This window comes from Vipera berus (genome assembly GCF_964194415.1).
Source record: "Vipera berus genome assembly, chromosome: 2".
Taxonomy (NCBI): Eukaryota; Metazoa; Chordata; class Lepidosauria; order Squamata; family Viperidae; genus Vipera; species Vipera berus.
The window spans coordinates 199601054-199627404 of record NC_138203.1 but is presented as its reverse complement, the minus strand read 5'-3'; the positions used below and the strand labels follow the sequence as shown (position 1 = coordinate 199627404).

Below are 26351 nucleotides of genomic sequence, written 5' to 3'. Positions count from 1 at the left end.
AAGACATTCTGGCCTGCATTTTGTAGTCAGGCCTTTCCAGAAGGCCTATGCAGCTGAGTACCGACTATGGATTCAATCCATAGATCGGTCCTTGGCTGCAGATGCCTTCTGGAAAGGCCTGAGACTGAAAAATGTAAGCCTGGCTGCAAAGCACGCCTCAGAAGAAGTGGGCTGGTAAGGAGAAGCCTGGCTGTCAGGTAAGTGGTGCGGGGTACATGAGGCAGATCTATCCCCCCACCCCCACCCTAGCTTGATTTTTAAGTGTGCCTTGCTCTAAAACTAGGGCTTATTTTGGGGGGTTATATTAGGCCCATCCCCAAAATCAAGCTAGGGCTTATTTTTGGGGTAGGCCTTACTTTTGGGAAAACATGGTATGGCAATATCATACCCCCCCTTTTATATTGACCCAAATGCATTCAAGACAGTTTTCATCATTGTTGTGCTCTATTTCTGTAGAGATGTAATTATTTCTTATATAGAGAGAAGCTCCACCTCCTCTTTAATTTGCTGTTTCTTTTAAATAATTTAAAGCCCTCTAGCTGTGTATTCCATTTATGGGTTTCATCCCACCAGGTTTCTGTAATGGCAACAATATCATATCCGTCCTCATTTACCTGAATTTCTAATTCACCCGGTTTATTGCTCATACTCTGTGCGTTAGTGTATAAACATTTGAATCCTTTACGACTGACCCTGTGTTTACTTTCTATAACCTGTGTAGCAGCAGTGCTTAGAAATGGCGAAGATCACAATTAGTCTTGTCTCTCCAAAATCTAAAGTGGGCAATTGAAATGTTCTAAAAAAATAGATAATACCAATTCATATTCCTGATATGCATTTTCTCCCTTTGTTCATAAATAGCTCTGTACCTTTACTTGCAGCACTATCGCAGAATGAAGGTCAAAACAGCCATAACAGTCAAAGTCCTCCCCTTCTCTATGTGTATGTGATATTGATGAAGGTACAAGAGGGATGGGCTTTTGATATAACTGAAATAATTCTAGATTATATTTTTTTTTCACCAACAATCTGCCACCCTGAATAAAATAAGACAATGTTAACAACTAGTAGTTAAAGACAATCTTGTATTTATTGCACAAAGTTCCCCTAAAACTGGGAAGTTATTATAATACAAGTGCACATCTTCAGATATGTATGTACATTTGTGTATGTATGTGTGTGTGTATATATATATATACACACACACACATATATACACATATATATGTTTACACACACACATATGTATATGTATATATTACAGAAAACACAAAAGATAACAATTATGTACATTTTATCCAGCATATAACACATACCACCATTTACATAATTTAGAGAAGACTGAAAACAAGACAGTTAAAACCATTTTAAAAATATCTGTTATAACTCAGATTTTTAAAAGGCTACATTGAAAAATCATGTTTCAGATTCCCCTTTCCCTTTGTTTTTAACAACCTTGCATTTGCAAGTTATCAGTGGAAATAAATTTGTTAGCATTTATGTGCAATATACTTAAATATTTTCAGCCTTAAAATTAAGACATATCAATGGGCATTAGAAATATTGCAAAAATCAAGATTAGTCTTGTATGTACATTGTTCTGAACAGCATGATATGAGGTCAATGCTACAGTGCTGTTATACTTCCCTTAGAAAAAGAATTAAAATCCAGATATATCTATGCAGTACCTTGATATTTCATGTACCATATACAAGTTATCAGTCACAAGAAAGCATGCTATCATGCCATACTTTTTGCACAGTAACTATTCCCGTTATATAATTCAAATGAGTAACAAAATCATAAAAATAAACCAATTCAACCAAATGCTTGAAATTATCTAAGGATTTTGGAGAAATTCACCAATGGTAACACAGAGGAAATTACTTGAGGAAATTACCAAGGTTTCTTGTTAATCCAGTGTTTCAACCATAGTAGCTTGAAAAAGTGTGGAATTCAACTTCCAAAATGGCAGGTGAATTCTGGGAGTTAAAGTCCACGTCTTCAAGCTGCCAAGGTTGAGAAGCATTGGCAATACAATTCTTTAAAATTGCCGGTGAGTATATAGTTCACTACTGCAGTGGAAAAACTTCCCATTTAGAGGCCCTGCTTAGAGTTCACCCAGGAAGCAGCTTCAATGGATGCCTCCAAATCACCAATAGCCAACATCAAGAAACATAACACGATAACTACATATGCAGTTGTCACACAATACAGAAACAGAGAGGGAACAAATAAGCAAATTCTTTGCTCCAACAAGATTTCCTGTATTTCACAACATGAAAATACCGTAGCAGGATATTTTAAATCCACATGTACTGTACAGAACACTTCTGCAGCTAAGAACAGAAACCCTAAGAGGAACAGGAGAGTTGTAAGGCCAGGCAATAAAGTTGCAATCAACAGCTTAATTTCTTGATACCTCAGGAGGAAAACTAAGATGGGACATTGTTTCTAGTTTTAATTTAGAAATTAGAAGACAAATTGTTAAAGGCCAATCTACATGTGGCAAGAGCAGACTATCCTAGCTTTACATGTGAATCACACAGGACCACTTATATATATGCAAATGATTGCTTGTCTTCTACCATTTTTGAGTATTTACGACCTTTACTTTGGAATAATGGAGAAAAGAAAATTGACTGGAGATAACAAAAGCTTACGGTATAAACTGTTCTATCCTTTTGGAAAAAACTGTAATCACAGAATCTGGCATGAAGCTGCAGTGTGGAAACCCCTGTGGGACTTAACATTTGTTAAAATTATGCCTTTCAGTAATGCAGACTTTTATCAGCACGCCCAACACATTCATCACTTTTTTCAATGTGGAAATCCTTGAGACCTGCAGTTTCTTTACTAAACATGTTCAAGGTGATTGTCTGCAAGATATATTGGAGGTGAGCCGGTGGGAGACAGATTTATGTTCCAACTGGAATGCAAATTATTTCTCAACTGGGGAAGAACCGTAGAAAATATCAATCAGGTATCCTTGACTATTGAAAAGCCCTTTTCCCTTTCATAGTTGTAGCTTCTGTTTTTAGGCAGGCTTTAGATCCCATTGTTAAAAAATTTAATTGTAACAAAATTATAACATCAACTCTAGCCACTTGATGAGAATCGCCTAAAAACCTAACCATACCTAACCAATTTCTTTTAAAATTCTTTGAAAAAATATATGAGAAACAGTTGAGCCCGTGTTTGCTGTTCACTGGGGCTACTTTAATGACCAGTCCAAGCCTAATTAATTTTAACTACAATAGGCAAATCTATGTCCACTTAATTGTGTTAGTGCAGCCATTTGTGCCCTTGGACTGCAAGGCGATCAAACCGGTCAGTCCTAGAGGAGATCAACCCTGACTGCTCTTTAGAAGGCCAGATCCTGAAGTTGAAACTCAAATACTTTGGCCACCTAATGAGAAGGAAGGACTCACTGGAGAAGAGCCTAATGCTGGGAAAGGTTGAGGGCAAGAGAAGAAGGGGATGACAGAGAATGAGGTGGCTGGATGGAGTCACTGAAGCAGTAGGGGTGAGCCTAAATGGACTCCAGAAGATGGTAGGAGGAACGTTGTCCATGGGGTCGCGATGGGTCAGACACGACTTCTCAACTAACAACAACGACAAGCCATTTGTGAGTGACATCTGTATTAAAATCAACCTGAACTCTCAGTGTTCACATTATGCTTACTGGAGAGACAGCCTGATTTGCAAAACTTCCTATCTTTCAATTTGTTCTGAAGTAAAACAATGGCCCAACATTTTAAATGCTAAACCCACCCACTTGCATCTACCACTGCAAAGGCCCAGCAGACTGAATGCCAAATTATGATTACACTGTTAGCTAATGTGCAGGTGTAGGGATGAATTTTTATACTAAAAAAAACCTCTTGCTAGAATTTTTAAATGTTTGGAAAGTTTAGGGATGTGTAAATGTAACAGGTAGGTGAAAGGGAAGGCCACATTTATTTGTGTGCTCCAATGGAAACTGAATATTGTTTTATATGGATTTCTATTCACTTCTTCAGTAAGCTACTAGAACTGTTCCTTGACTGTCAAGCATTTGTAGCATAGCAGAATAGTCTGCACATATTATTGTGACTTGCTTTATAATAAAATCTATTAAAATAATAAAAACTAAATTGTTATTCATTTTAACAAAGAGTTGTTTCTGTAATATTAGCCCCAATCCTGTCTATTGTGGCAAGCATCCAAATATAACAGAGTTTAAAAAATAATTGAAAATGGGGGGGAAAAGTAAAATGGAGAAGTCTTGCTGCTGTGTCAGGTAGTGATCTTGTCCAATTTTAAAAAAAACAACAACAAATGCTGGAGAGGTAATCAAGTAGTAAGAAGTGGGGAAGCAGGCATCCTTAAACTTTACTACCAAAGTTAGTTGTAGGCTCTGTCCAATTATTTTTTAAAATTTTAATAGGCAACACAGGCCACTGTGCAATAAAATACAGTAAATGATTATTTGTAAAGCTGCCCTATACCTTCTCCAGTTGGAACGGTTTTAAAGTTCTCAGATGAACCTACATTTTCCTCCTATTATTATTGATGTCACTGACCTAATACAGTCATAGTATATAGCAACAGTGTTATCAAAATAGGACCAGAAGAACTGTTTACTATGGACAAGGGCAATGTAGATATATTTTGTGGTATGCTTTCCAGCAAAGGCAAGGAGAAACAACTCTAGCAATCTCCAAAAACAGACTAAAAAGAAAAAAAACTCAACAACTGAAAGGCTTCATGAGTGTATGAATTAGGAAAAAATGTGTTTTGATTTCAGCTGAATCAAAATATCACAGAATAAAGCAATTCACTATGTTGTTGATGCTTGACTAGATACAGGGGAAAGTATTAAATGTTTTTAATGCCATTTCCCCTTATTTAACTTGAGGTAGTAAAAATGATTCAAAATAATATCATCATCCTCAAATTAAAAACCACTACTTTTTGAACTACAACTCCCAAAAATCAAATGTTGGTTGAGAATTCTTGGAATTATAGCTGCAAGACATCTAGAGGGCTCTTCAGATTGATTTACAATATATATGTTTATAACTTACAGGTCCCATACCAGAATTCTTTATTACTTAATCATGACAAAAATGATAGCATAGGATGAAAGGGGATGGCACAATTGCTTTTTCTTTTCCATAAATCCACTCCATATTTCCAGATCTTCTCCCAAAGAGTGTAAGTGGGCACAGAGTGGTTGCCAGAGGCCACAATTGGATAGAACTTGTAAATCCCATTAAACTCCCTGGGACCTACTTTGAAGCAAACACGCATAGGATTAAATTATAAACCAGTTCTTAATAAACAGGTTAGAAAAGTGGTCTCGTCTGAATACCCTAATAATTAATACAATGCAAACAAATTGAGTTTTAAAGCTTAAAATTTGTCTGGATAGCTAAAGAATTATTTTCCAACATTCTAACTCTGTATTATAGAAATTATTTAGGTATAAGGTATAAATTCTCAGAAAAATACACTGAAATTAATGGAACACCAATATGTAATAAAGCTCTTACAACATCCTCTTTTTTTAAAAAAAATAGCTTTAAGAGCAACTAGTTTTTCTTTACAGCATCCCAAATGAAGCATGATCAAGGGGAAGAAATTCTTGTTAAAAAACTAATAAAATATTATAGAACATTTGTTCAGCTTCTTCCTTTTTTATATAAAAAACAAGTATTTGTTTTCTGAAGTCTTTAAACAGTAGTATCAACATCAGAACATCAACAAACATGTCAATTTTGCACTCATATATATATTCATATTCATTCATTCTCAATCAATATCAAGCATTCATACAAATATTACACCCAGGCCTTCTCCTATGGAAATTAATTGCACACTACCTTCCCAACTCCTACTTGCCATTAACAAATTAATTTCTACACTTCTAACACAGTTGAATTGGTTGCAATCCTACCTGCCTTTAACAAATAAACATTTTATTGTAGTTCTAATGAAGTTGAATTGGTTATAAAAAGAGCTTCATCATTATGCATTGTAAATATACTATTAATTGGCTTCAAACATTAGCTGGTTCCAATCCCTTGTACAAGCATCAACAGCACTTTGCAGGCCACAAAGGAGTTCTTCATTCTGGTGATTCTGTAATTCAACAGTCTGCAGTTACAATCATTTTGGCAATCCTTGTCCAAACCATGTACAGTACTCCAAAATCTAGTGTCTTCTTTAGTAATCTGAATCTCTGTTCTATTGGTTGGTTGGTTGATTTTTAAATGAATAGGCAAGGAAAGAAAGGGAAGATGTTTGTACATTTGTGTGTTCACTTGCAGAGGCACATTATCAAGCTGGCAGGTTGTTCAATTCACTTGCCTGCAAGCAAGGAGTCTGGAAAATGGAAGTTCACGTCTGTTTCCTTGTCTTCCGTTTTATAAAAATAAAATTATTGTTTTTGCCCTTTTGGTGTTTTAGAGAAGAATCTGGGCAACATATGGAGAGTGGGTGCTTGCTACAGCTGCCAATAAAGGGAGATCACTGGATTCAATCCTATAAGACAAAGAAATATCATCAACAACCATTGTGGCTTGAAAAGTTCTGAAGCTCATTATAATTTTCTCATGTAAAAGAACTTATAGTTAGCTTATTAAAACATAAACAGCTTGTGTATATGAACTGTCAATGTACTTTAAATATATTACAGCAACCTCTGAATATTTCTGTAATTGAAGAATGCAAACACTTATTTCATAAATACATACAATGGGACTGATGGTCACAAGAAGCAATTCCCCCAGGACCAGTCTGACAACAGATTTGCTTTGCTAAAGATTTAATTGTTTCAGCTATCTTGGAAATCAAAAGTGGATGGATGCAATTCAGAATATTCTCAAGCACACAATTTTTGATCACTGGGTTTAAATTTGGAGTGCTTTCTTAAAATTAGAGATGAATAAATAGGAACCAAAGAAAAGAAAATATATCCTTTGTATTGGCCTGATTTTATATGCTGCCTACAATATAGCTTTAAGGACTGGTCTTATAGTAGATTCTTATACTACGTAAGAACAACATATTGAGATATACCGTACATACAAACGTTTGTCCTTCCAAAAATTACCCTTTAATTTACCAAGAGTCGGCTCTAATTGCTGCCTTTAGATAGATCTTTTTTGTCTAAAGTTATCTTTGTTTCTTATAGTAGTTAATAGTCAAGCAGCTGATAATCCTGAAACCTATCTTTCCTTCTCCAAGTAGGTTATAATTTAAACTCTGCAACTCAGTACAGATGCTTTCCTAGTAAAAAGTTCAGTGTGAAAGCAAATGAGATCCAGATTGCAGGTCAAGTCAGTCAGTAATGCTGTTCCTGACTATGAAACATTTGTTGCAAATAGCCCTACAAGTTGTGTATTCAAAATAAACAAGTAAACAGGACCAAGAATTGGATAAAAAGCATACCCCAGTACTACTCCCAGCTCCTTCACATGAACCCGCATTTGGCCTTTGAGATATTCCGACAACATTTTGCTCTTAAAATACAGCTCCTGCAACCGATCTTCTAGGTGCATGATACACTAGGGACAAATGTATTTATTTTAGACACATACACACTGAATCTGCTTACATGTTGTAGTCATTATAATTGGTAAAGATATTAGACATTAATAGCATTAGGTAAAGTAAAGGTAAAGGTTCCCCCACACATGCGTGCTAGTCGTTTCCAATTCTACGGGCCGGTGCTCATCTCCGTTTCAAAGCCGAAGAGCCAGCTCTTGTCCGAGGATGTCTCCGTGGTCATGTGGCCGGCATGACTAGACGCCAAAGGCACACGGAACGCTGTTACCTTCCCACTGTAGTGGTCCCTATTTTTCTACTTGCATTTTATGTGCTTTCAAACTGCTAGGTTGGCAGAAGCTGGGACAAGTAACAGGTGTTCACTCTGTTACGTGGCACTCGGGATTCGACCCGCAAAACTGCTGACCTTCTGATCGACAAGCTCAGCATCCTAACCCACTGAGCCACCGCGTCCCTTTTAATAGCATTAACTCTTAATAATTGTCTAAGTTTGATAGTTAATTTAACCAAAGTTAAGTTTACCAAACAAGATTCTTGTACAACTTTCATTAAGTAAGCTTACTGAGTGAGGAAGGACAGGGTACAGTGTCGGGGGAGGATTATTACTCCCCTATCAGAGGGCAACGAACCGTGGTTCATTTGATGCATGGTGAACATCAAAGAAAGAAATCCGAGGCATATTCCCTAATTCTTTATTAGCAATTTGAATAATTTACACAAATAATGAACTGTCATAAGTTGTGACTATAGCCTGCAGATAGCCTTGGGTTAGGCTGAAACAGGAAAGAAGATTTAACCAGCAAGGTATTCAAAAGTCTTGACAAATACTTCACACACACACACACACACACACACACACACGTACGTATGTATGTATGTATGTATGTATGTATGTATAAAACTAGTGATAATCTCAAACTAGGAGGAAGATGCTCAATGGAAAGCTTTCCCGCTATAAAATCATCCTGCTCCCTATCCACAAGTATTTCTGAAATAAAGCAAAAAAAAAAATGCAGTGAGGAATTATTCCCTCTGATTTAGTTTCATGAAGATAATTTTAACTGATTTTTTTCATTTTCATCAGTTTTCAAAATAGTCTCTGATTGGATGCATGCCATTCATACTCTTTAAATTTTCAAAATCTAGAATGTTGTAGGAAAAGTGGGAGTGTATGTGAAAGGCAGAGGAAGAAATAATGGAAAAGAGACAAGCAATGAATAAATATTGAATTGTTCTAAAGCAGAGGTGTCAAACTGCCAGCCCGTGGGCCGGAAGTGTCATCAGGAAACCGCGCCCACCCCATTGACAGCAATGGAGAAAAAGCTGCAATACATTGTGCGACGTCACATGACATCGAGAGTTTGACATGTCTGTTCTAAAGTGACTAGTTGTTGTTAAAGGGGAGTTAAAGCACATTATGAATTTGGTTAATTGTATATTATGTATAATTTTTATTTAGAATATGATTATTATAACTATAATCCTGTATTTAGTTCTGGGAAGTGGGGGGGGAAGTGGGCGGGTTTGGGGTGGGGGGGGATTTGGGGATATATTGTAAAATCTTGTTTTCGTAAAACTCTTTAATAAATAAAATAAAATAAAGTAAAGTAAAGTGACTAGTTGTGTCCTATGGTGGATTTTGTAACATGCTTTCAGTCATTGGGGTTATAAATTCAAATATGAAAGCTAAATAATCTGCAGTCTGCAATTTCCTGTTTATTCAACATAAGAAACAAAAATTGAAAGTGGGAGCTCTGGATGTACTGGGAATCACATTTTTAGACTATAATCGCCATCCACTTCTGCTGTTCTGTTTGGAAATATCAGTCTTGGGAAACAAACAGAAGTTGAAGAATTGCTAAGTTTGCCGGGAAGTTTCAAAGTTTGCATGAATAAGTAGAGTTCACATAAAAAATAAATTCAGCTGAAGTCAAAGGAACTAAAAACATTTTGCTTTTTCTGGGAGAGGGCAAATACAGTAATGTAGCACAGTGTCAGAAACTGCAGGATTCCATTCAAAGTTCAACTGCCCAAGTACTTACGAAATTTGGAGATAAATTATGCTTATAAAGTTGAAGAGTGGAATGAAGCAGGTTAGAGACAAGGTTAGAGACTAGCACATCTTTCCCAAGTTTGTTGTCAATGATTCGTCTCTGGCTACTGGCCACTTGCACTGTCCATTTATCAGTATCTGCGATAATGCAGACAGCTTCTGCAATTGGTTCGTCCAGAACAGGATGCTACAAGGCAAAGAGATACATGCCATTTAACAAATGTGACTTTGGTATTAAAGATATTATAGCCATCCACCAATGGTGTAACAGAACTTTTTGTCAGTAAACTTGATTTGAGAATGAAAATCTCAAAATAATTTAGCATCAGAGGTCAAACAATGTAACAGTAACAATAGAGATGCAGCGTTTTGGGGGAAGCTGCAATGCCAAGAAAGGCAATATATAATCTAATCAAACAAACAAACTCTTAGTGTATTCACTGTAGTCAAGACATAGGACATTGGTGGCGAACATATGGCACGAGTGCCAGAGGCGGCACTCGGAGCCCTCTCTTTGGGCATGCATGCCGTTGCCCCAGCCCTGCCTCCCCCCCACAGCCCCCTCCTCACCAGCAGCCCCCACCGGAGAGTTACTCCCGGGTGCGGCCCACGCGGAGCAGCGCAGCCAAGCACATGGCAGCTGGGCAGCAGATGATGCTGCAGGGCACAGGCGGAGGGCGTGGCCACCATGGCGCTGCAGGGCCGCCTGGGCGATCTGCAGTGGGCCATGGATGACCCTGAGGGTGGGCGGGGTGAAGGCAGGGGTGGGTGGGTGGAGCGGAGTGGGGGCGGGGTGGGGGCAGGGCGGTTTTTGGGCACTCGGTCTCTAAAAGGTTCGCCATCACTGACATAGGATATCCCGTAACCAACTACAAAAATCAGTCTAAACGTTTGAAGAACAGGTGGTGATATGGCAGAGGATCACATGCAAGCTCTGCAACTTATTTAAGTTTCTCTTTCTCTTCCTTTCTACTTTTGTGCAAGAGTGATTCAGTTTACATCCACTAAATTGACGTAAATCAAAGCACCTTAGAAAGGTTCCATCTTTTTTAAATTTTTCAAATGGAGTTGCCTAAGGATGTCATCTTCCAATTCATATTGAGAAATTGTGAAGTTGTAGCCACAAGCCTACCTTAGGCACAAACACCAGCAGAGGGAGCAAAAGAGAAGCACTTGTAAAATAATGAGTTTGAAGTAGTTCTGAAGCAGATCAAATGTATCCCAAGTTGTTTACGTTTGAACCAGAAAAGCCTAAATGATTGAGGCCCTCAAATCACCAATATTATATCCGCTCTCTCTCACAGCCAGTGTTATGTATGGAAATATATGTCAATGTATATGGGGTCTATATACAGCATATTGTCTCATCACCCTTTGATGTTGGAAATTATAAAGGTAGTCCTCAACTTACAACAGTTTGTTTAGTGACTGTTCAAAGTTGCAACGGCTCTGAAAAAAGTGATTTGGCTTGACTTGACTTTTCACACTTACAACCACTGCAGCATCCCCATGGTCACATGATCAGAATTCAGACACTTAGCAATTTACTCATATTTATGACGGCTGCAGAGTCCTGGGGGTCATGTGATCCCCTTTTCTGACCTTCTGACAAGCAAAGTCAATGGCGAAGCCAGATTCACTTAACAACTGGTTCGCTAACTTAACAACTGTAGTGATTCCCTTAACAACTGTGCAAGATAGGTTGTAAAATGGGGCAAAATTCACTTAACAACTGTCTCACTTAACAACAGAAATTTTGGGCTCAATTGTGGTCATGAGCCGAGGACTACCTGTAGTCTGAGAAAAAAAAGTATTCTTTTTTTTTTGGAAAATAAATAGAAAACATCCATTTCAAATCACAAGCCAGAGGAGAAAATGATGACTTATACTTCCTGGTTAATTTTAATCTTTAGGCCACCACTGCACAGGAAGTTGTTGGACAAAAATACAACCAGCTGCTAACCTTACAAAGCCAAGGCACATGTAGAGTTAATTTTAAGGTCATATTTAATGTATATGTTCTTGTTCATAGTTCATTACTTGTCTACATTAGTAACAGCAACACCCTGTTACACTTTTTAGTGCCGATAAGAAGTGGAAAAACTTAAATAATAATTAAAAACATAAATGTTCCCTTTGTAGACCAGATTATGAATCCTATTCATGTAGAATTCAGTTTAAACAAGGGGCCATGGCCAACCAGATGCCTCTAAAAACCTTCCAAGCAGGACATGAAGATGAGTTCTTTACCACTCATACCTATTACTCAAACATAAACATTTTAATCAATGGTTACATAAATATTATCACTAAATAGTGAATGAAATAAGATGAGCCTCAAATTTGAGAATTAAATGTGACCTCAAGCAAGAGAACATCCAAAGACTCTTAGCCAAAGCTGAGCAGGTCTTTCATTTTTCTGTGAAATGATAAGAATCTTTTCTGAATGAGATCGTGAAAATTGAAAAAAAAACACAAAAAAACAACCTCCATGCCTGCTCTAGCAAGCTTTAGAAATATTTCTTTTTTGTTGGCTATTGAGATATATTTCATCTGTTGAATATCGTTTCAATTACCTGCACAGCATGCGACAAATCTGACATCAAACAGTGTCTCAGTTTCTCATCATTTCCTAGTCCTTGCAAAACAAAGTCAGGTACGTAAGATGGACAGTAGCCACCTAGCAAGGACCTTCCAAAATTGGCAATACTGGGCTGGACAGAGTTCACTTCAATTAATTTTGACCTGAAAAAAAGGTATAACATGGGCATATATACTATAACTAGCACTGATTTCTCTCTACTTCACCGAAACACTATAGTGGGCAACTCTTGCATTAATGCCACCAAAATTTCAGTGATTTCAGTGGGACTTACTTATATATAAGCTCCTATACAGCTCATGTCCTGTTATCCTATACTCTCTCTAAGGATACTAGGACCCACCTTCTAACACCTTACCTGGAAAAACACCTGGAAAATTCTGATCATTTTTTATGCAGTTAAGATTATTACATTTTAATAATGACTGTGTTTCCTTGAACATAGCCAAATTTCATAGCCTGTAAAATTAGAATAAGAATGTTACATGGTGGAGGATTCATTGATAGACAGTTGGAGTATAACTGTCTATCAATGAATCCTCCACCATGTAACATTCTTATTCTGTTTTGTATTTTAATCTTACTTTTAACATCTTTGTTTTCAACTGTGGTCTGTGACCATAATAAAGTCATGTACAAGCATACGATGAATTTTAGTGCAAATTGGGTCATCTTCACTGTTGATCAAGGTTAGAATATGGATTAAAGAAACTTCCAGTTGGATCACAGAATAGACATGAAGATGCTATATAAACTACTGCTGGTTAATAATAGTCATACTATTTTTTAAACAACCATCTTTCTTTAAATAACCTATCCTAAATTAGGGTTATACTACATACTACATATACTACACGAAGTAAGAAAAGTAATTAGATACTCTTTTAAATTGCAGCCTCAGTGAAATAAATATTATTTGCATTACTGCATTTCTTAAAGAAATATCAGGAAAGAAACCCAGTTAAAATAATTAAATAAATATTTTCTCCATAGCGTATGTGTTTAACCATTACACACATACACCTACAAGTCTGGCTACTATCTTTAAGACCACTATTTGGGAGGAATGTAGCAAATCATGGAATAGGGAAGAGGGAATGGCCTTGAGGAAAAGGAGGAAAAGTCACTACCATGACAATAGTGAGATAAAAGAGGGTCGAGTCCAAGACAGATAGTAACTTGAGGAGACATCTCAGACAAGACTCTCCCTAGTTCCCCCAAAGATAAAAGGAAGGGAGGGATGGGGCAGCACATTCAGATTTGCAAGATTCTGTTATTATTATCTATACAATAAAAATATTGGCCTACAAGACTTTGGTTTCCTCGTTTGGTCTACTTTGAAGGGCTGACAATCATTCAGATTTAAGAAAATGTAAGTTGCTACCAGAAACACGTACCCAGGAAATGGTATGTCCTCTTCTTCTGCCCATTCTTCTTGCTCTGCCCCATAATAATTGCTGCTTGTCCTTGCAGCATCATGAGCTGCATCTTCACTTTCACTGTCACCGAGAGCACTATCAGAACTCTCATTTCTTGGAATGTCCCAATCCACACCTGGATCAGATTTTTTTTCTAAGTTCTCTCTTTCCCCATGGGGGATAAACATGGAGAGTTTTTCTCTTTGGTCCTGCTCTGCAAAACAGTTTTTACAAGTCTCTTGATGAACAGATTCCATAAACTTACAAAATTCACTAGGGGATTTATTATTCTTTGTACTCAAAGTTTTGGGTGGAAATTCTAAGCTACTATTAGAGTCTAGAATGTCTCTTGCTGTTTTCACTGGAATATCATCTATAGTCCCGGTTGCAACAGAACCTTCTTCAGTAAAATATTCGGTAAGCAAATTTGCACTTTCCACTCTGTAAGGATTCCAATTCTGGACCTCAATGGCAACCTGAGGGAACTTTTCGGGCATATTCTGATCTCTTTTTTGGTCCTCAAGGGTTTGTTTTTCACAGTTCTGCTCAGCAGTTGTTCCTTCTTCAATCTCCATATGGCTGCTGTGCCTGGTCATTTGTTCTTCAGCCACTTGACTTCGCACCTCAATATCTGAATCAGGAGACATAGAATCTCCAATGAGGAAAGTCACCTTTGTTTGAACTTCAGCCACACTACAAGGAATTGCATGAGATGACATTTTATCAGGTGGTTTCTTCTCTACCATTGTATTTGTTGATCTCAACAGTTCAACAGGCTGATTGTCAGAATCTATCAATTCTCTATTCTGCCGTAATCCACCAGCTGGTTCCAATCTGGACTCTGGCAACACACATGTTTCCACAGAAGCTGATCCTGTGAAGACTTCTCTTTCTAACTTTATTCCTGCACAAGGCATTGGTGTTTCTTTGCACTTAACTTCAACAGACTTTTCTTGAGAATTAGAAGGCTCCACACTGCTTTCACATGAAGCAGCTTTATCCATTTTTGGGGTGTTCTGTGAATCTTCTTTCTCCAGTCCTGAAACAGTATCTGCACTTTGACTAGCATTAACAGGGCATTTGCAATATTTACAACTGCAATCAGAAGTTCTCAATTCTTCAGACTCTTGAAAGGATAGGTTGCTTCTGTTCTTGTGCATTGTGACGAGCACATATTCAGATTCCTCCACCTCTCCTTTTGCTAGTGTGGTGGTGATGACTGTACCAGGCATTACTATGGCTTCATCCTCACCATTTTCCAAAAGATGAGTCTCTTGCAACTCAGAGCATCTTATGAAGTAAGTAAGGAAATAAAGTAAGCGTTGCACAAGATCTTGTCTTTTGCCAACCACAACTGTTTTTGATAGTCTCACAGGTGATCCAATGGCTCCATACAGATCTCCTGTGAAGCAGAATATAAAAAGAATATAAAAGCAGAATATAAAAGGAGAGAGAGAGAGAGAGAGAGAGAGAGAGAGAGAGAGAGAGAGATCTTTATCTCCCAATTTTTAGCTTACTGTTAAGGGACACTATCATTGTTTAAATTTATGAGAAGGCAGAATATCTTTCTATTTTTCAACACTTAGAACAGAAATAGCCATCTGGAGAAGAACCAGTGTGTATGAGAAAAAAAGCAAAAAAGCAACGTGGCTTTCCTATCATGAATTTAACAGTGCAATTAAGAGAGAGACAGAGAGGAAAAAATCCCCACCAAACCAAATTCTAGGGCTGGGCAAATCATTCAAAGTCACTCCTTGAAGCCTGATATAGCATTTCTGAGATTATTTATACATGTCTGGGCATTCATAAAAAATTGATTAATGGAGGCTACCTCACAGAAGAGTTTGCAGAGAACCCTGGTTGTATTGACTTGTTATATCTCAAATTGTTACTATCAGATCAATCTGTTCTACCTCAATAGCCAAATATTGTTCCACAGTATGTACAATATGTCATGACTTCTCTTCAAACACCTTTTAGACATTCTCTGTTTGGAACTAACTAACTATTTATTTATTTATTTATTTATTTATTTATTTATTTATTTATTTGATTTATATACCGCCCTTCTCCTGAAGGACTCAGGGCGGTGTACAGGGCAATAAAAATAAGAATACAGGTTACAAGATTTAAAGTTGAATGATTCTGCCCAATGTTGTAGGTTAGTTAAAATAATGTTAAAACCCAAACCCATCAGGCCAGGCCGGCTTGTTCGAATAGATAAGTTTTTAGATCACGCCGGAAGGAGCGAAGGTCGGGGGCCATCCGGAGTTCAGCCGGTAAGCGGTTCCAAAGGATTGGTGCACCCACCGAGAATGCTCTCCCCCTGGGGGTCACCAGCCGACATTCTCTGACCGGTGGTACCCTGAGGAGGCCCTCTCTGTGGGAACGTACAGGACGGAGGGAAGTTGACACCGGCAGTAGGTGCTCCCGTAGGTAATCCGGACCCATGCCATGTAGGGCTTTGTATGTCATCACCAGCACCTTGAATTTCACCCGGAAGGCAACTGGAAGCCAGTGCAGCTCACGGAGCAGAGGTGTAATATGGGAGTATCGGGAGACCCCCAAAAGAACTCGTGCAGCTGCATTCTGTACCAGCTGAAGTTTCTGAGTGGTTCTCAAGGGCAGCCCCATGTAAAGAGCATTGCAGTAGTCTAGACGAGAGGTCACAAGTGCATGGGTGACTGTACGCAAGGCATCAAGGTCCAGATAGGGTCGCAACTGGCGCACCAGACGAACCTGGGCGAAGGCCCCTCTAGTCACAGCTCCTATATGATCTTCTAAGGAGAGCTGTGAATCTAAGAGGACACCCAAATTGCGAGCCTTATCTACGGGGGGTAATAACTCACCCCCAATATTAAGAGATGGAATAATCTGAATTTCCTGACATGCCGGTATGTACAGCCATTCAGTCTTGTCAGGGTTGAGTTGAAGCCTGTTCCTCCCCATCCAGACCCGGACCGCTTCCAGGCAACGGGACATCACGTCGAGGGCATCACTGGGGTGGTTTGGGGTCGAGATGAAAAGCTGGGTATCATCAGCATACTGATGATATCCCACTCCAAAACCACAGATGATCTCACCCAGCGGCTTCATATAGATGTTAAACAGGAGAGGTGAGAGGACCGACCCCTGAGGAACTCCATAAATGAGAGGTCTCGGGGTCGATCTCTGCCCACCCGCTAACACCGACTGTGAACGTTCCAGAAGGTAGGAGGAGAACCACTGAAGAACAGTGCCTCCCACTCCCAATCTCCTGAGACGCCGCAGTAAGATACCATGGTCGATGGTATCAAAAGCCGCTGAGAGGTCTAATAGGACCAAGACAGAGGAACAACCCCTGTCCCGAGCTCGCCAGAGATCATTCATCAGAGCGACCAATGCCGTCTCCGTGCTGTGTCCGGGCCTGAAACCCGATTGGTACGGGTCTAGATAATCAGTATCTTCAAGGAACAGAAGAAGCTGATGCGCCACTACGCTCTCAACAACCTTCGCAAGAAAGCGAAGGTTGGAGACCGGGCGAAAGTTGTTTAAAACAACTGGGTCCAGGGAAGGCTTTTTGAGGAGGGGTCTCACCACCGCTTCTTTCAAGGCTGCGGGGAAACTGCCCTCTTTCAATGAAGCAGTTATCACTGCATGGATCCAGCCTCGTGTCCCATCCCGAGCCGCATAAACCAGCCAGGAGGGGCACGGGTCCAATAAGGACGTAGTGGAGCTCAGCTTCCTCATGATCTTGTCTACCTCGTCCAGAGTCACAGGATCGAACTCTTCCCAGATAACATCAACAAGACTGTCCATGTTTTCATCGTCAGATTCTGCCCAGTCGGAATCCAGACCGGTCCGGATCCGAGCGATTTTGTCCAGCAGATGTTGGCTAAATTCCTTGGCACGACCCTGTAAGGGATCCTCCTTCACCTCTTGATTAAGGAGGGAGCGGGTCACCCTAAACAGGGTGGTCGGGCGATTATCTGCGGACACGATAAGGGTAGCAAAGTAATTAGACCTTGCCCTCCTCAACGCCGCGAGATAAGACCTCGTAAAGGACCTTAGTCGCGATCGGTCGGATTCGGATCGGCTGGATTTCCAACAGCTCTCTAGGCCCCATCTCCGACATTTCATCTCCCGAAGCTCCGTAGAAAACCATGGAGCCCACTGGGATCTGCACCGGGTCAGGGGCCGCATGGGTACAACTCGGTCGAGTGCTTCTGTGGCTGCCTTTTCCCAGGCTTCCACCAAGGCATCGGCCGAGCTATGAGCAAAGGAGGCAGGTGGGGGCCCAAGCGCTGTTTGGAACTGCCCAGGGTCCATTAGCCGTCTGGGGCGGTACCATTTCGTTGGTTCAGTAACCCCACGACGGGGAGTGGCAAAGCGGAAGGTCAGCCGCAGGAGATGATGATCTGTCCATGACAGGGGCGTAACAATTGGGGAACCCCCACCCAGATCATCTAACCACTGTCCAGATAGGAAAATCAAATCGAGCGTGTGACCTCCTACATGAGTCGGGCCCTGGATTACCTGCGTCAGGTCCATGGCCGTCATGGAAGCCATGAACTCCCGAGCCAATTTAGATGATCCCCCCAGGGATGGTAGTTTGAAGTCACCCAAGATCATAATTTTGGGGAACTCAACCACCAGTCCCGAGAGGATGACAAGAAGCTCGGGAAGGGCTGCCGCTACGCGACTAGGTGAAAGGTACACTAGCAGCAAGCCCAACTGAGCCTTAGGGCCACATCTTAGGAGGAGAGACTCACACCTGGCTATTTGGACAACAGTGGCCTCCCGCGGATATAGGTTCTCCCTCACCACTACCGCCACTCCCCCGCCTCTTCCCTGAGCAGCTGTTCATCTGTTTAGTACTCTATAACAATGTATTATGGCCTTACTGTCAACTGATTCTTACTCCTATCTTTTTTCATTAATAGTTGGCAGAATCATTTTAAAAATAATCATTACAACTGGACTCTAATTTTTAGTTTCTAAAACAATCACTCCTTATGCATTATTCTCCTTTATACACTATATCATTACATTTATCTAGATATAATATTACATTTTCTCTATGGATTCTAATAGAGTCTATTTTTGTAAAAAGAGTGGCTATACAAATTTGATAAATAATTAATACTTCTGTACTTTAGGTCAATAATTTTATTATTTTATTATTATTATTCTATAAAATCATTTAATTGCTTTATTCCAATTGTATTATTTTTGCACCCAAACTTAAATTTATAATGCTAATAAATCTGATATAAGTAATAATAATTTATTAACCTGACTCCCAGTGTCTCTATTACTTGTTTTATTCTAGTCAGTTTCCATGGTGTAAAGGCTGCATTTGCCTCAAGAACAAGAATACCAAAACATAATACCGAAGACAGCATAAACTTTGAAATACAGGAGCTCATTTTGACAATCACTACAGATATGGCCCAGGCATAATAATAATAAAAAAATGGGCAGCTGTGTTGATACTTTGTATATAAAAATCTCACAGAGCATGAATTGCTTAATGCATAACAATGCCCAATCCATTAGGATCCGCTGGATAAAATTCCAGGCTTTTGCACTCCAGAATTCCTAATTTACCATACTGCTATTTCTGAATAAATATGCATAGAATCAGGCTGTAAGAACCTTGACTAACAAACTTGGAAGTAGAATTATACCATAAATTAAACTTCATTTTAGAGGAACACGAAGGAAATAAGTAGTAACACGGGGGAGGTGGAGAAAAACAATGATTAATTGAAAGTTTTAATATATTTTGCTTTATCTAACTGATAATTGTTATACTGTCTTTTTCTTTTAAAAAATACAGTTTTCTGTTTTTAGCAATCAGGAATTAAACAGCTTAGCAAATGGATATTTTGTTCATGAAAGAAATATACTGAGTGTTGTGATTCAGCGTCAGCCTGTGGTATCGGCAGCTGAGTCTGATGATTCTGAAGAGGAGGAGCGGGGGTTTGGACAGCCTTTGGTGTCAGAGGGAGGCTCTGATGCACTTCAGGACTCTCAGCCTGCCCCCCCCCATCATGTTCCTCATCAGACTCAGCCATGTGAGCATGAGGTATTGGATGTAGATGATTCACAGCTGGATCTATTCAGGGATGCTAGGAGCAGGAGGCAATCCAGCAGAGCAGAACAGAGAAAGGCAATGAGGCAACTCAGTGAGAGGAGGAGAAGGCAATGAGAAGCCACGGCTTGGGACTGCTGATAAAAGGGGAAGGTGTGGGAGGTGCTGGTTGCTGAAGGCAACCGTTTGAAGATCTTCTGCTAGAGTCCTGGTCTGTTATTCCTGTTTAACTCTTGTTTGAACTTTTGGTTTAACTCTTGTTTGAACTTTTGATTTCTTTGCAAATAAATTTGGTTGGGTTTTTTCCAGCTTGTTGACTATAAAAAGGGGTTGTCCCTGACATTCAAACAGGGCCGGTCATAGGCTGGAACAGAACACTGAGGTAGTTTAAAACATACCTAATTGTGCCCACAGTGGATTGTACGGGTGACTCTTTGCCAACATGTCCACTGTCTGTGAGGAATGCTTCTCTAGAAATATTCGAATTGGTGGCTGGCCATTTGGCATGACAGTGGGAACCCAGGCCAGATGGTTTGTCAAAACTGCAGTTAGAAGAGCAGGTAAAAATCTGGATGGGGGAAAAAAAGGCACGCACTTTAGAAACTGAAGAAAACAACTGTACAGAATTTTGGATGAATTTACTTCTATTAAAGGAAGCCTGTAATACACAATGTCCCTTATTGTAAGAGAGAATTCAATTAACATTTCCAGATCAGGGAACAGAGTCTAAGGTACTTCCAAAACTCTTAACATAGTATCATGTTGTTGTTTCTGTTTCAAAAATGGTGCACCAGGAAACAGAATGCAGATGCTGTGTCCTTCCAACACATGGAGTTTCTGAACTGGAACCACTAAATATAACCCATTTGGATCTTTTTTTTAATTCTATAATGTCAGATGTTTGTAAGAAATTAAAACGTGTAATGCTAGCAATTTTTAAAGGCAACTAGAATTTCAAATGTACTTTTTTGTTCTTTTCTGGAAGAGAAGATTATCAGAACTTTAAAAGGACTTTTGGCTTGGCCTACATCACACTGGGCTCTCAAGTAGCACAAGAGGATCTTCAGTCAGTCATGCCTTGGTTACCTCTTGACTGGATTAGTGTAACTTCCTTGCTACTTCTCAAGCTGCACTAGCTGACAGTTGGCATCCTGGTGCAATTCAAGATCCTGATGATTGCCCCTAAAATCGTGCATGGGCCTGGTTATGAGAGAACTGCCCCTACCCATATGTCTCTTGGTCCCATTAATTAAACAGTGTCATCATAGGGAACCTCAGAAGCATGCCTTCTTGGTGATAGTTCCTGCCCTTTGGAATGATATCCACCTTCATCCCGAGATTTGAACTGCTCCCACCTTTTTGACTTTCTACAAATTGCTAAAGATCTGATTGTTTTCCCAGGCCTTGGTTTAAGATTGTGCTTGTTTTGCTGTTTGGTTCTTTTTTTCTCTATGCCCCATGTTATACCAAACAAAATCATAGTTTTTATTTAGCTATGTTAAAACCATAATATAGTTTATTTTGACTTCCTTTCTTGTGGTTTCTTCTTTCTCATGCCTGAGTAATTTTTTTTTAAGTTCCCCCTTAACGGTTTGCTCTTTCCTTCACCATTCCCAAGGCCAAGTCTACATTCCTTTCCCCCAGCTAAGAAAACGTAGTTAACATATGATATTGGGCAGCTGGTAGCTTTCCAGCATCTGGTTACTGAGCACTATGGAGATTATATGGTTTGGCAGTTCATCTTAAATTTTCCTTCCTGTTTATGCAAATCTTTATTCTTTCAGTCAGCCAGCAGGTCTCATTGGCTAAAATCTTTTACAGCAACATTAGTTGTTGTTTTTTAGAAACAGAATTGAAACGAAACTTAAAGAGGCTGAAAAAAAGACTTAAAAATATTTATAAGTTGTGTTTCAAGTTATTGTTGGCTATCAGGGTTATAGAATAGTATCATTATTAAGCAACTGTATTCTGTTTCATTTTTTGTTGTTTTAATGGTAGTTTTTGGTTTAGAATTAAAAATTAGGCTACACTTAATAAAGGTTTCTAAATGTTAACTCAGCAGTTTAAATTTGGCTTCAAAGAGAAAATTGAAATTAGTTATCAACTAAAGTAACTTTCTTTTAGGTTTCTACCCTTCACTGTCACTTGAGGGTACATTTTTCGATTCTGATAAATAGCGTCCTTTTCCTTTATGGGTTTGAGGCATTTTATGAAGAAAAAAAGACACTGTTACGCATATCATCCTTAATAAACTGCTACAAGATTTTAAAAAGCAAAATAATAATAATAATAATAATAATAATAATAATAATAATAATAATAATAATAATAATAATAATAATAATAATAATAATAATAATAATAATAATATAGGAATGCTTTACTGGTTCTTGGATGCCTGTTCCATTAGGAAAGTAAATTCCTTCATAAAGTGATGGCAGAGTTGGTTCTTCTCGGGCATCCCCGACATCATCGTAAGCCAAACTGGTTCTGTAATCCGTGGCATAGTATAGAGATTGCAAATTGTTGTTCTAAATGGCAAAAAACACAAGATTACGTTACCAACATCTTACATCACATGGCTCAAAGAGGCATTTTGTATATAGGCAAACTGTCATTTTTTAAAAAAAATTTAGTCCCAATCCTGAGAGGCCTCACCTCCCTGCTTCCAGCATCTCCTTCATACTGAAGATAGTACAGCATCCCATTCAACCTTAGAACTATGTCGTCTTCTAGCCAGCTTTATATCTCCAAGTGCTTCTCTGATATTTCTGTCTGGATGCCTCATTGTCATCTCAAGCTCAGTATGTCAAAGACTGAACTTCTCATCTTTCCCTTCTCTACTCATTCCATCTCCTTATCCCATGTCTTTCAACTTGCCACTAATATTTAGTTGAATGATGACCAGATAGCATTACTTCAAAGTAATTTATATTAAGATTATTTCTTTTTTTAACAGTATAAGCCTTTTAAGAGCTCTCTGCAGACCTAAGCAACTTATAACCATTTACTGTAGAACATCTTCCTTTTCAAGAATCTAAATGAGATTATTTAATATATGTTAAAATATGTTAATCTTCTATAGCCATATTAAATATAAAACATGAACACTGTAACTACATTAATCAATTAACCATGTATGAGTACAAGTACAATTATATTATTAGTAGCATTTAATATGACTTCCTATATAATGCCACAGTGAAGTGATAATTTTTGTCTTTATACTGAGTATTTGTGTACGTGGTCACATATGAAAAATGGATCAAACGAGACTCAAAGCAAGCAAGAAAGGAAAATACATTTCTTCTAGATTTCAGCTTATGCAATATATGGAGAATGATACCTTCAAAGAAAAAACAAGACAAGGTGTCTCAAACAAGTGAAAGTCCCTATGTAAACTAAATGAAACAATGGCACACCAACAGAAAGGTACAAGGATGTAGAGTATGAGAAATGAGAAAAAAAGTTATAAAAATGTATAGATTTAAAACAAGGTATAGTGCACGGTAGACATCCCAATTCAATTATTGTAGAATCCAGTCCTAGCTTGACTACCTAGACTTAGAGTTGGATAGATAAGCACAGTTATATGAATGTGCAAGGAAGTAGAGTGAACAACAGAAATTGTAGAGCTGAGTTTCAATGTGTTCTGAGATTTGGGATTTTTAAAAAAAGGAATAAATAACACTGGAGAAATTCTAAAGATCTTTATAATAGTGTGACTGCTCATCTTGAACAAACAACTCTGTTCTAATTGACTCAATAGAGATTTTCTTTGTATTATTATGTAGTTATTGGTTCAACCTAACAAGTTTTTGTCTATTGTTGTATCTTATTTAAGCAGTAAATAAATACAATTTACACACAGTATCATATGCTGTCAGTAAATTTAAAATCTACAGACAAGTTTAGATGCGCCTTCAATATTTTATCATCATTATCATAACATTCATCATGTGTATGGAGATTCTCAGTCACCCAGGTCATAGTTGTCCCAAAGATGCTTTTTCACGAGGCAACTGGACTTTCTTTGGGATAACATTCATCATTTCTGCAATGTTTATCAATATTACATTTCATCTTTTTTTTCCATGGCCATGTTAGTTGGAAATACAGGGAGTTGAATTCCAACATATCTGCAGAACACGAAGCTAAACGAAAGCTACTCTACTATGTTTAAAATAGCTTATTCATCATCAAACTAACTGCTTATTATTTTTCCTGTTCACCTTATGTGTTTTCCTTTCTTGATTCCCTTTTTTCCCCTGTTGCATCTATTTTCAGGATGTTACTCACCTGGGGCAGGGTTTATCATATTTAGACAGCATCATGTAAATAAATCAATAAAAACAACTTTTCTGTTTAATAAATTCATGTAAAATGAAACCAGTACATAGAAGGATAGAAAATCATTCTGCAGACTAGAGGACATTGTTTGAAAATCTACAAATCCAAGAAAAAAAAATCCCAAGAATGGAATACAATTAGCATAATTACTGTCCCATACTTTTAAAATCACACAATCTCTCAAGCTTTATGTATTTCAATTTTCCTGTTACCACTACATGCAGTTTAGAAACTGCCACAGTGACCTGTTTGAAGTTCCCTTGCCAAATACTGATGCAGTTTTCCATCATCCTTAATGATTTCTGAAAAAGTGTGTGTGGGTACCATGAGCTCTGTACTATCCAAACTTGAATTCTTTGAATGAGAAACTGAGGGTTTCTCACAGGAAAAATAGATTACAACAAAGTCTAGCAAAACTGGTAAATTGTTTCATCTTAACAATAGCATTGTGATTCAAACTAAGCCCGTGTAAAAGAGAATTAATATTAGCAATTCTAAAAGGTCCTGGAGATTATGAAGGTTTAGATAGAAGACATAAAGACATCATCATTAGAAGGTGTTCTCCAAGATAAATTGGCAAGGTTCTCAATTTATAATAGTTTGTTCAAAGTTACAACGGCACTGAAAAAAAGTGACTTATGAATGTGTTTCACACTCATGACCATTGTACCATCCACATGGTCACATGATCAGAATTCAGACGCTTGGTGACTGACTCATATTTATGATGGTTGCAGTGTCCCAGGGTCAAGTGATTACCTTTTGCAACTTTCTAAGAAGCAAAGTCAAAGGGGAAGCCAGATTCACTTAACAGCCATATTACTAACTTAACAACTGTGGTAAGAAAGGTTATAAAATAGGGCAAAACTCACTTAATTGTTTCACTTAGCAACAGAAATTTTGAGCTCACTTGTGGTCATAAGTCAAGGATTACCTATAGAAAGTTATTCTGTAGTATTTTTTTCCTATGAAGCACAATATTGTTTACTCTTTGATTACCAAAGCCTCAGAATTGGAGAATTCTGGGAGTTGAAGTCCACATACCCTCATGAGGCCAAGTTGGGAAACACTGGCCTAGACTCACAGTTAAAAATATAAATCAGAAGAAAACTACAGTTCTCTCAGGGTGACTTTCATTCCTTTGGCTTTCCTTCTCTGCAACCCAGATCTGCCATCCATCTGTCAGAATTCCCACCACCAAAAAATATAAAATGAAATAAAATGCTTGAAGTGGAAGCTGTAACTTGCAAAACAGAAAATCAGCCCATTCTGCCAAGATGAGGTGGGATTCAAAGTTCAAACCAGCCTTCTGGGTCCCGTTTCAGCACATTCAAACCCCAAAGCAAGGTTTCAGAAAGCTTCCTCAGTCTGAATAGTCCATAGGTACTTCTAGGGCGGGAGAGCAACAGGAGGAGAAAGCAGAGTTTCTGTTTTAAGCCAGAGATATTAAACAATTTGTTTTCGTTGAAAGGCTAGCTCCAGTCTTGTGACTCTTTATTTACTATTCTGGTAACTGTGGCTGCATCTGCAACTGATAGTGTTTCCTCAGAGAGATCAGATTCCACTGGCCGCTCGCCAGCAGGCATGTGACTGCAGCGAAGGGAACCCTCCGTGCCAGATATAGAAGCAATTTGCACAAAACACTAGGCAGAGGATTAACTGGCCAAGGGCGAGTGGACAGTCTGCCTTGCATTTCTCCCTGGCTCTCTCAGGATAGGCGAGTGGCAGGCATCGATTCCTTCCTCCTCCTCCTCCAACAGCATCACAGCGCACAGCCAGAGATTATGTAAGGCCTAAAGCACGTCACAGACTGTTTCCATTTTTTCTTTACATTTGCATCTTAACAGTCTCTGGGAGATCTCTTTGCCCTTTTTCTGAGGAAGGTCCAATCAAGGCAGCGTGGCCACTACTCAGAAAAGAGAGTGGGTGTGGTGGGGACACGGTCACCGCTGGAAAAAGGAAGCTATGCACACCCAAGAAGAGGAACTGGGATGAAGGGACAAAGGCGAATTGTAGAAGCACACATGTATGTACAAGTCTAAGCCTACCTATAGTTAATGGTGGTGACTTGTAGGGCAGCTTAGTCACTTTTCCAGGTGTTGATTAGTGGAAAGCAAAGTCAAGGCCCTTGGAGTTACTTCTTTTGGTTCCTCAGGACTATATAGTTTTAGACCAGAAAGAAACCATTCCTGCCTCCCCACACACTATTATGATAATTATAATTCATGTATAATTAAAAGGGTAGGGTGGAGGCATCCATTCATGTAACGACCTTTGGAAACAAGGCCACATGCTTTT

General features: G+C 38.8%; 1 protein-coding gene across 2 annotated transcripts in view; it reads right to left on the bottom strand.

Moving 5' to 3' along the window:
• Positions 1-1071: 1071 nt before the first annotated feature.
• Positions 1072-26351, bottom strand: part of FNIP1 (folliculin interacting protein 1) — a 116454-nt gene continuing 91174 nt past the window's right edge. For both annotated transcript variants that reach the window (XM_081319669.1, XM_081319670.1), the window contains 7 exons: positions 22088-22234; positions 20102-20271; positions 13607-15029; positions 12184-12352; positions 9597-9794; positions 7438-7553; positions 1072-6528 (listed from right to left, as the gene is read on the bottom strand). In XM_081319669.1, coding sequence (XP_081175795.1) covers positions 6450-6528; positions 7438-7553; positions 9597-9794; positions 12184-12352; positions 13607-15029; positions 20102-20271; positions 22088-22234 — 2302 coding nt within the window. In that variant the 3' untranslated portion in view covers positions 1072-6449. The remainder of the gene's footprint in view (positions 6529-7437; positions 7554-9596; positions 9795-12183; positions 12353-13606; positions 15030-20101; positions 20272-22087; positions 22235-26351) is intronic.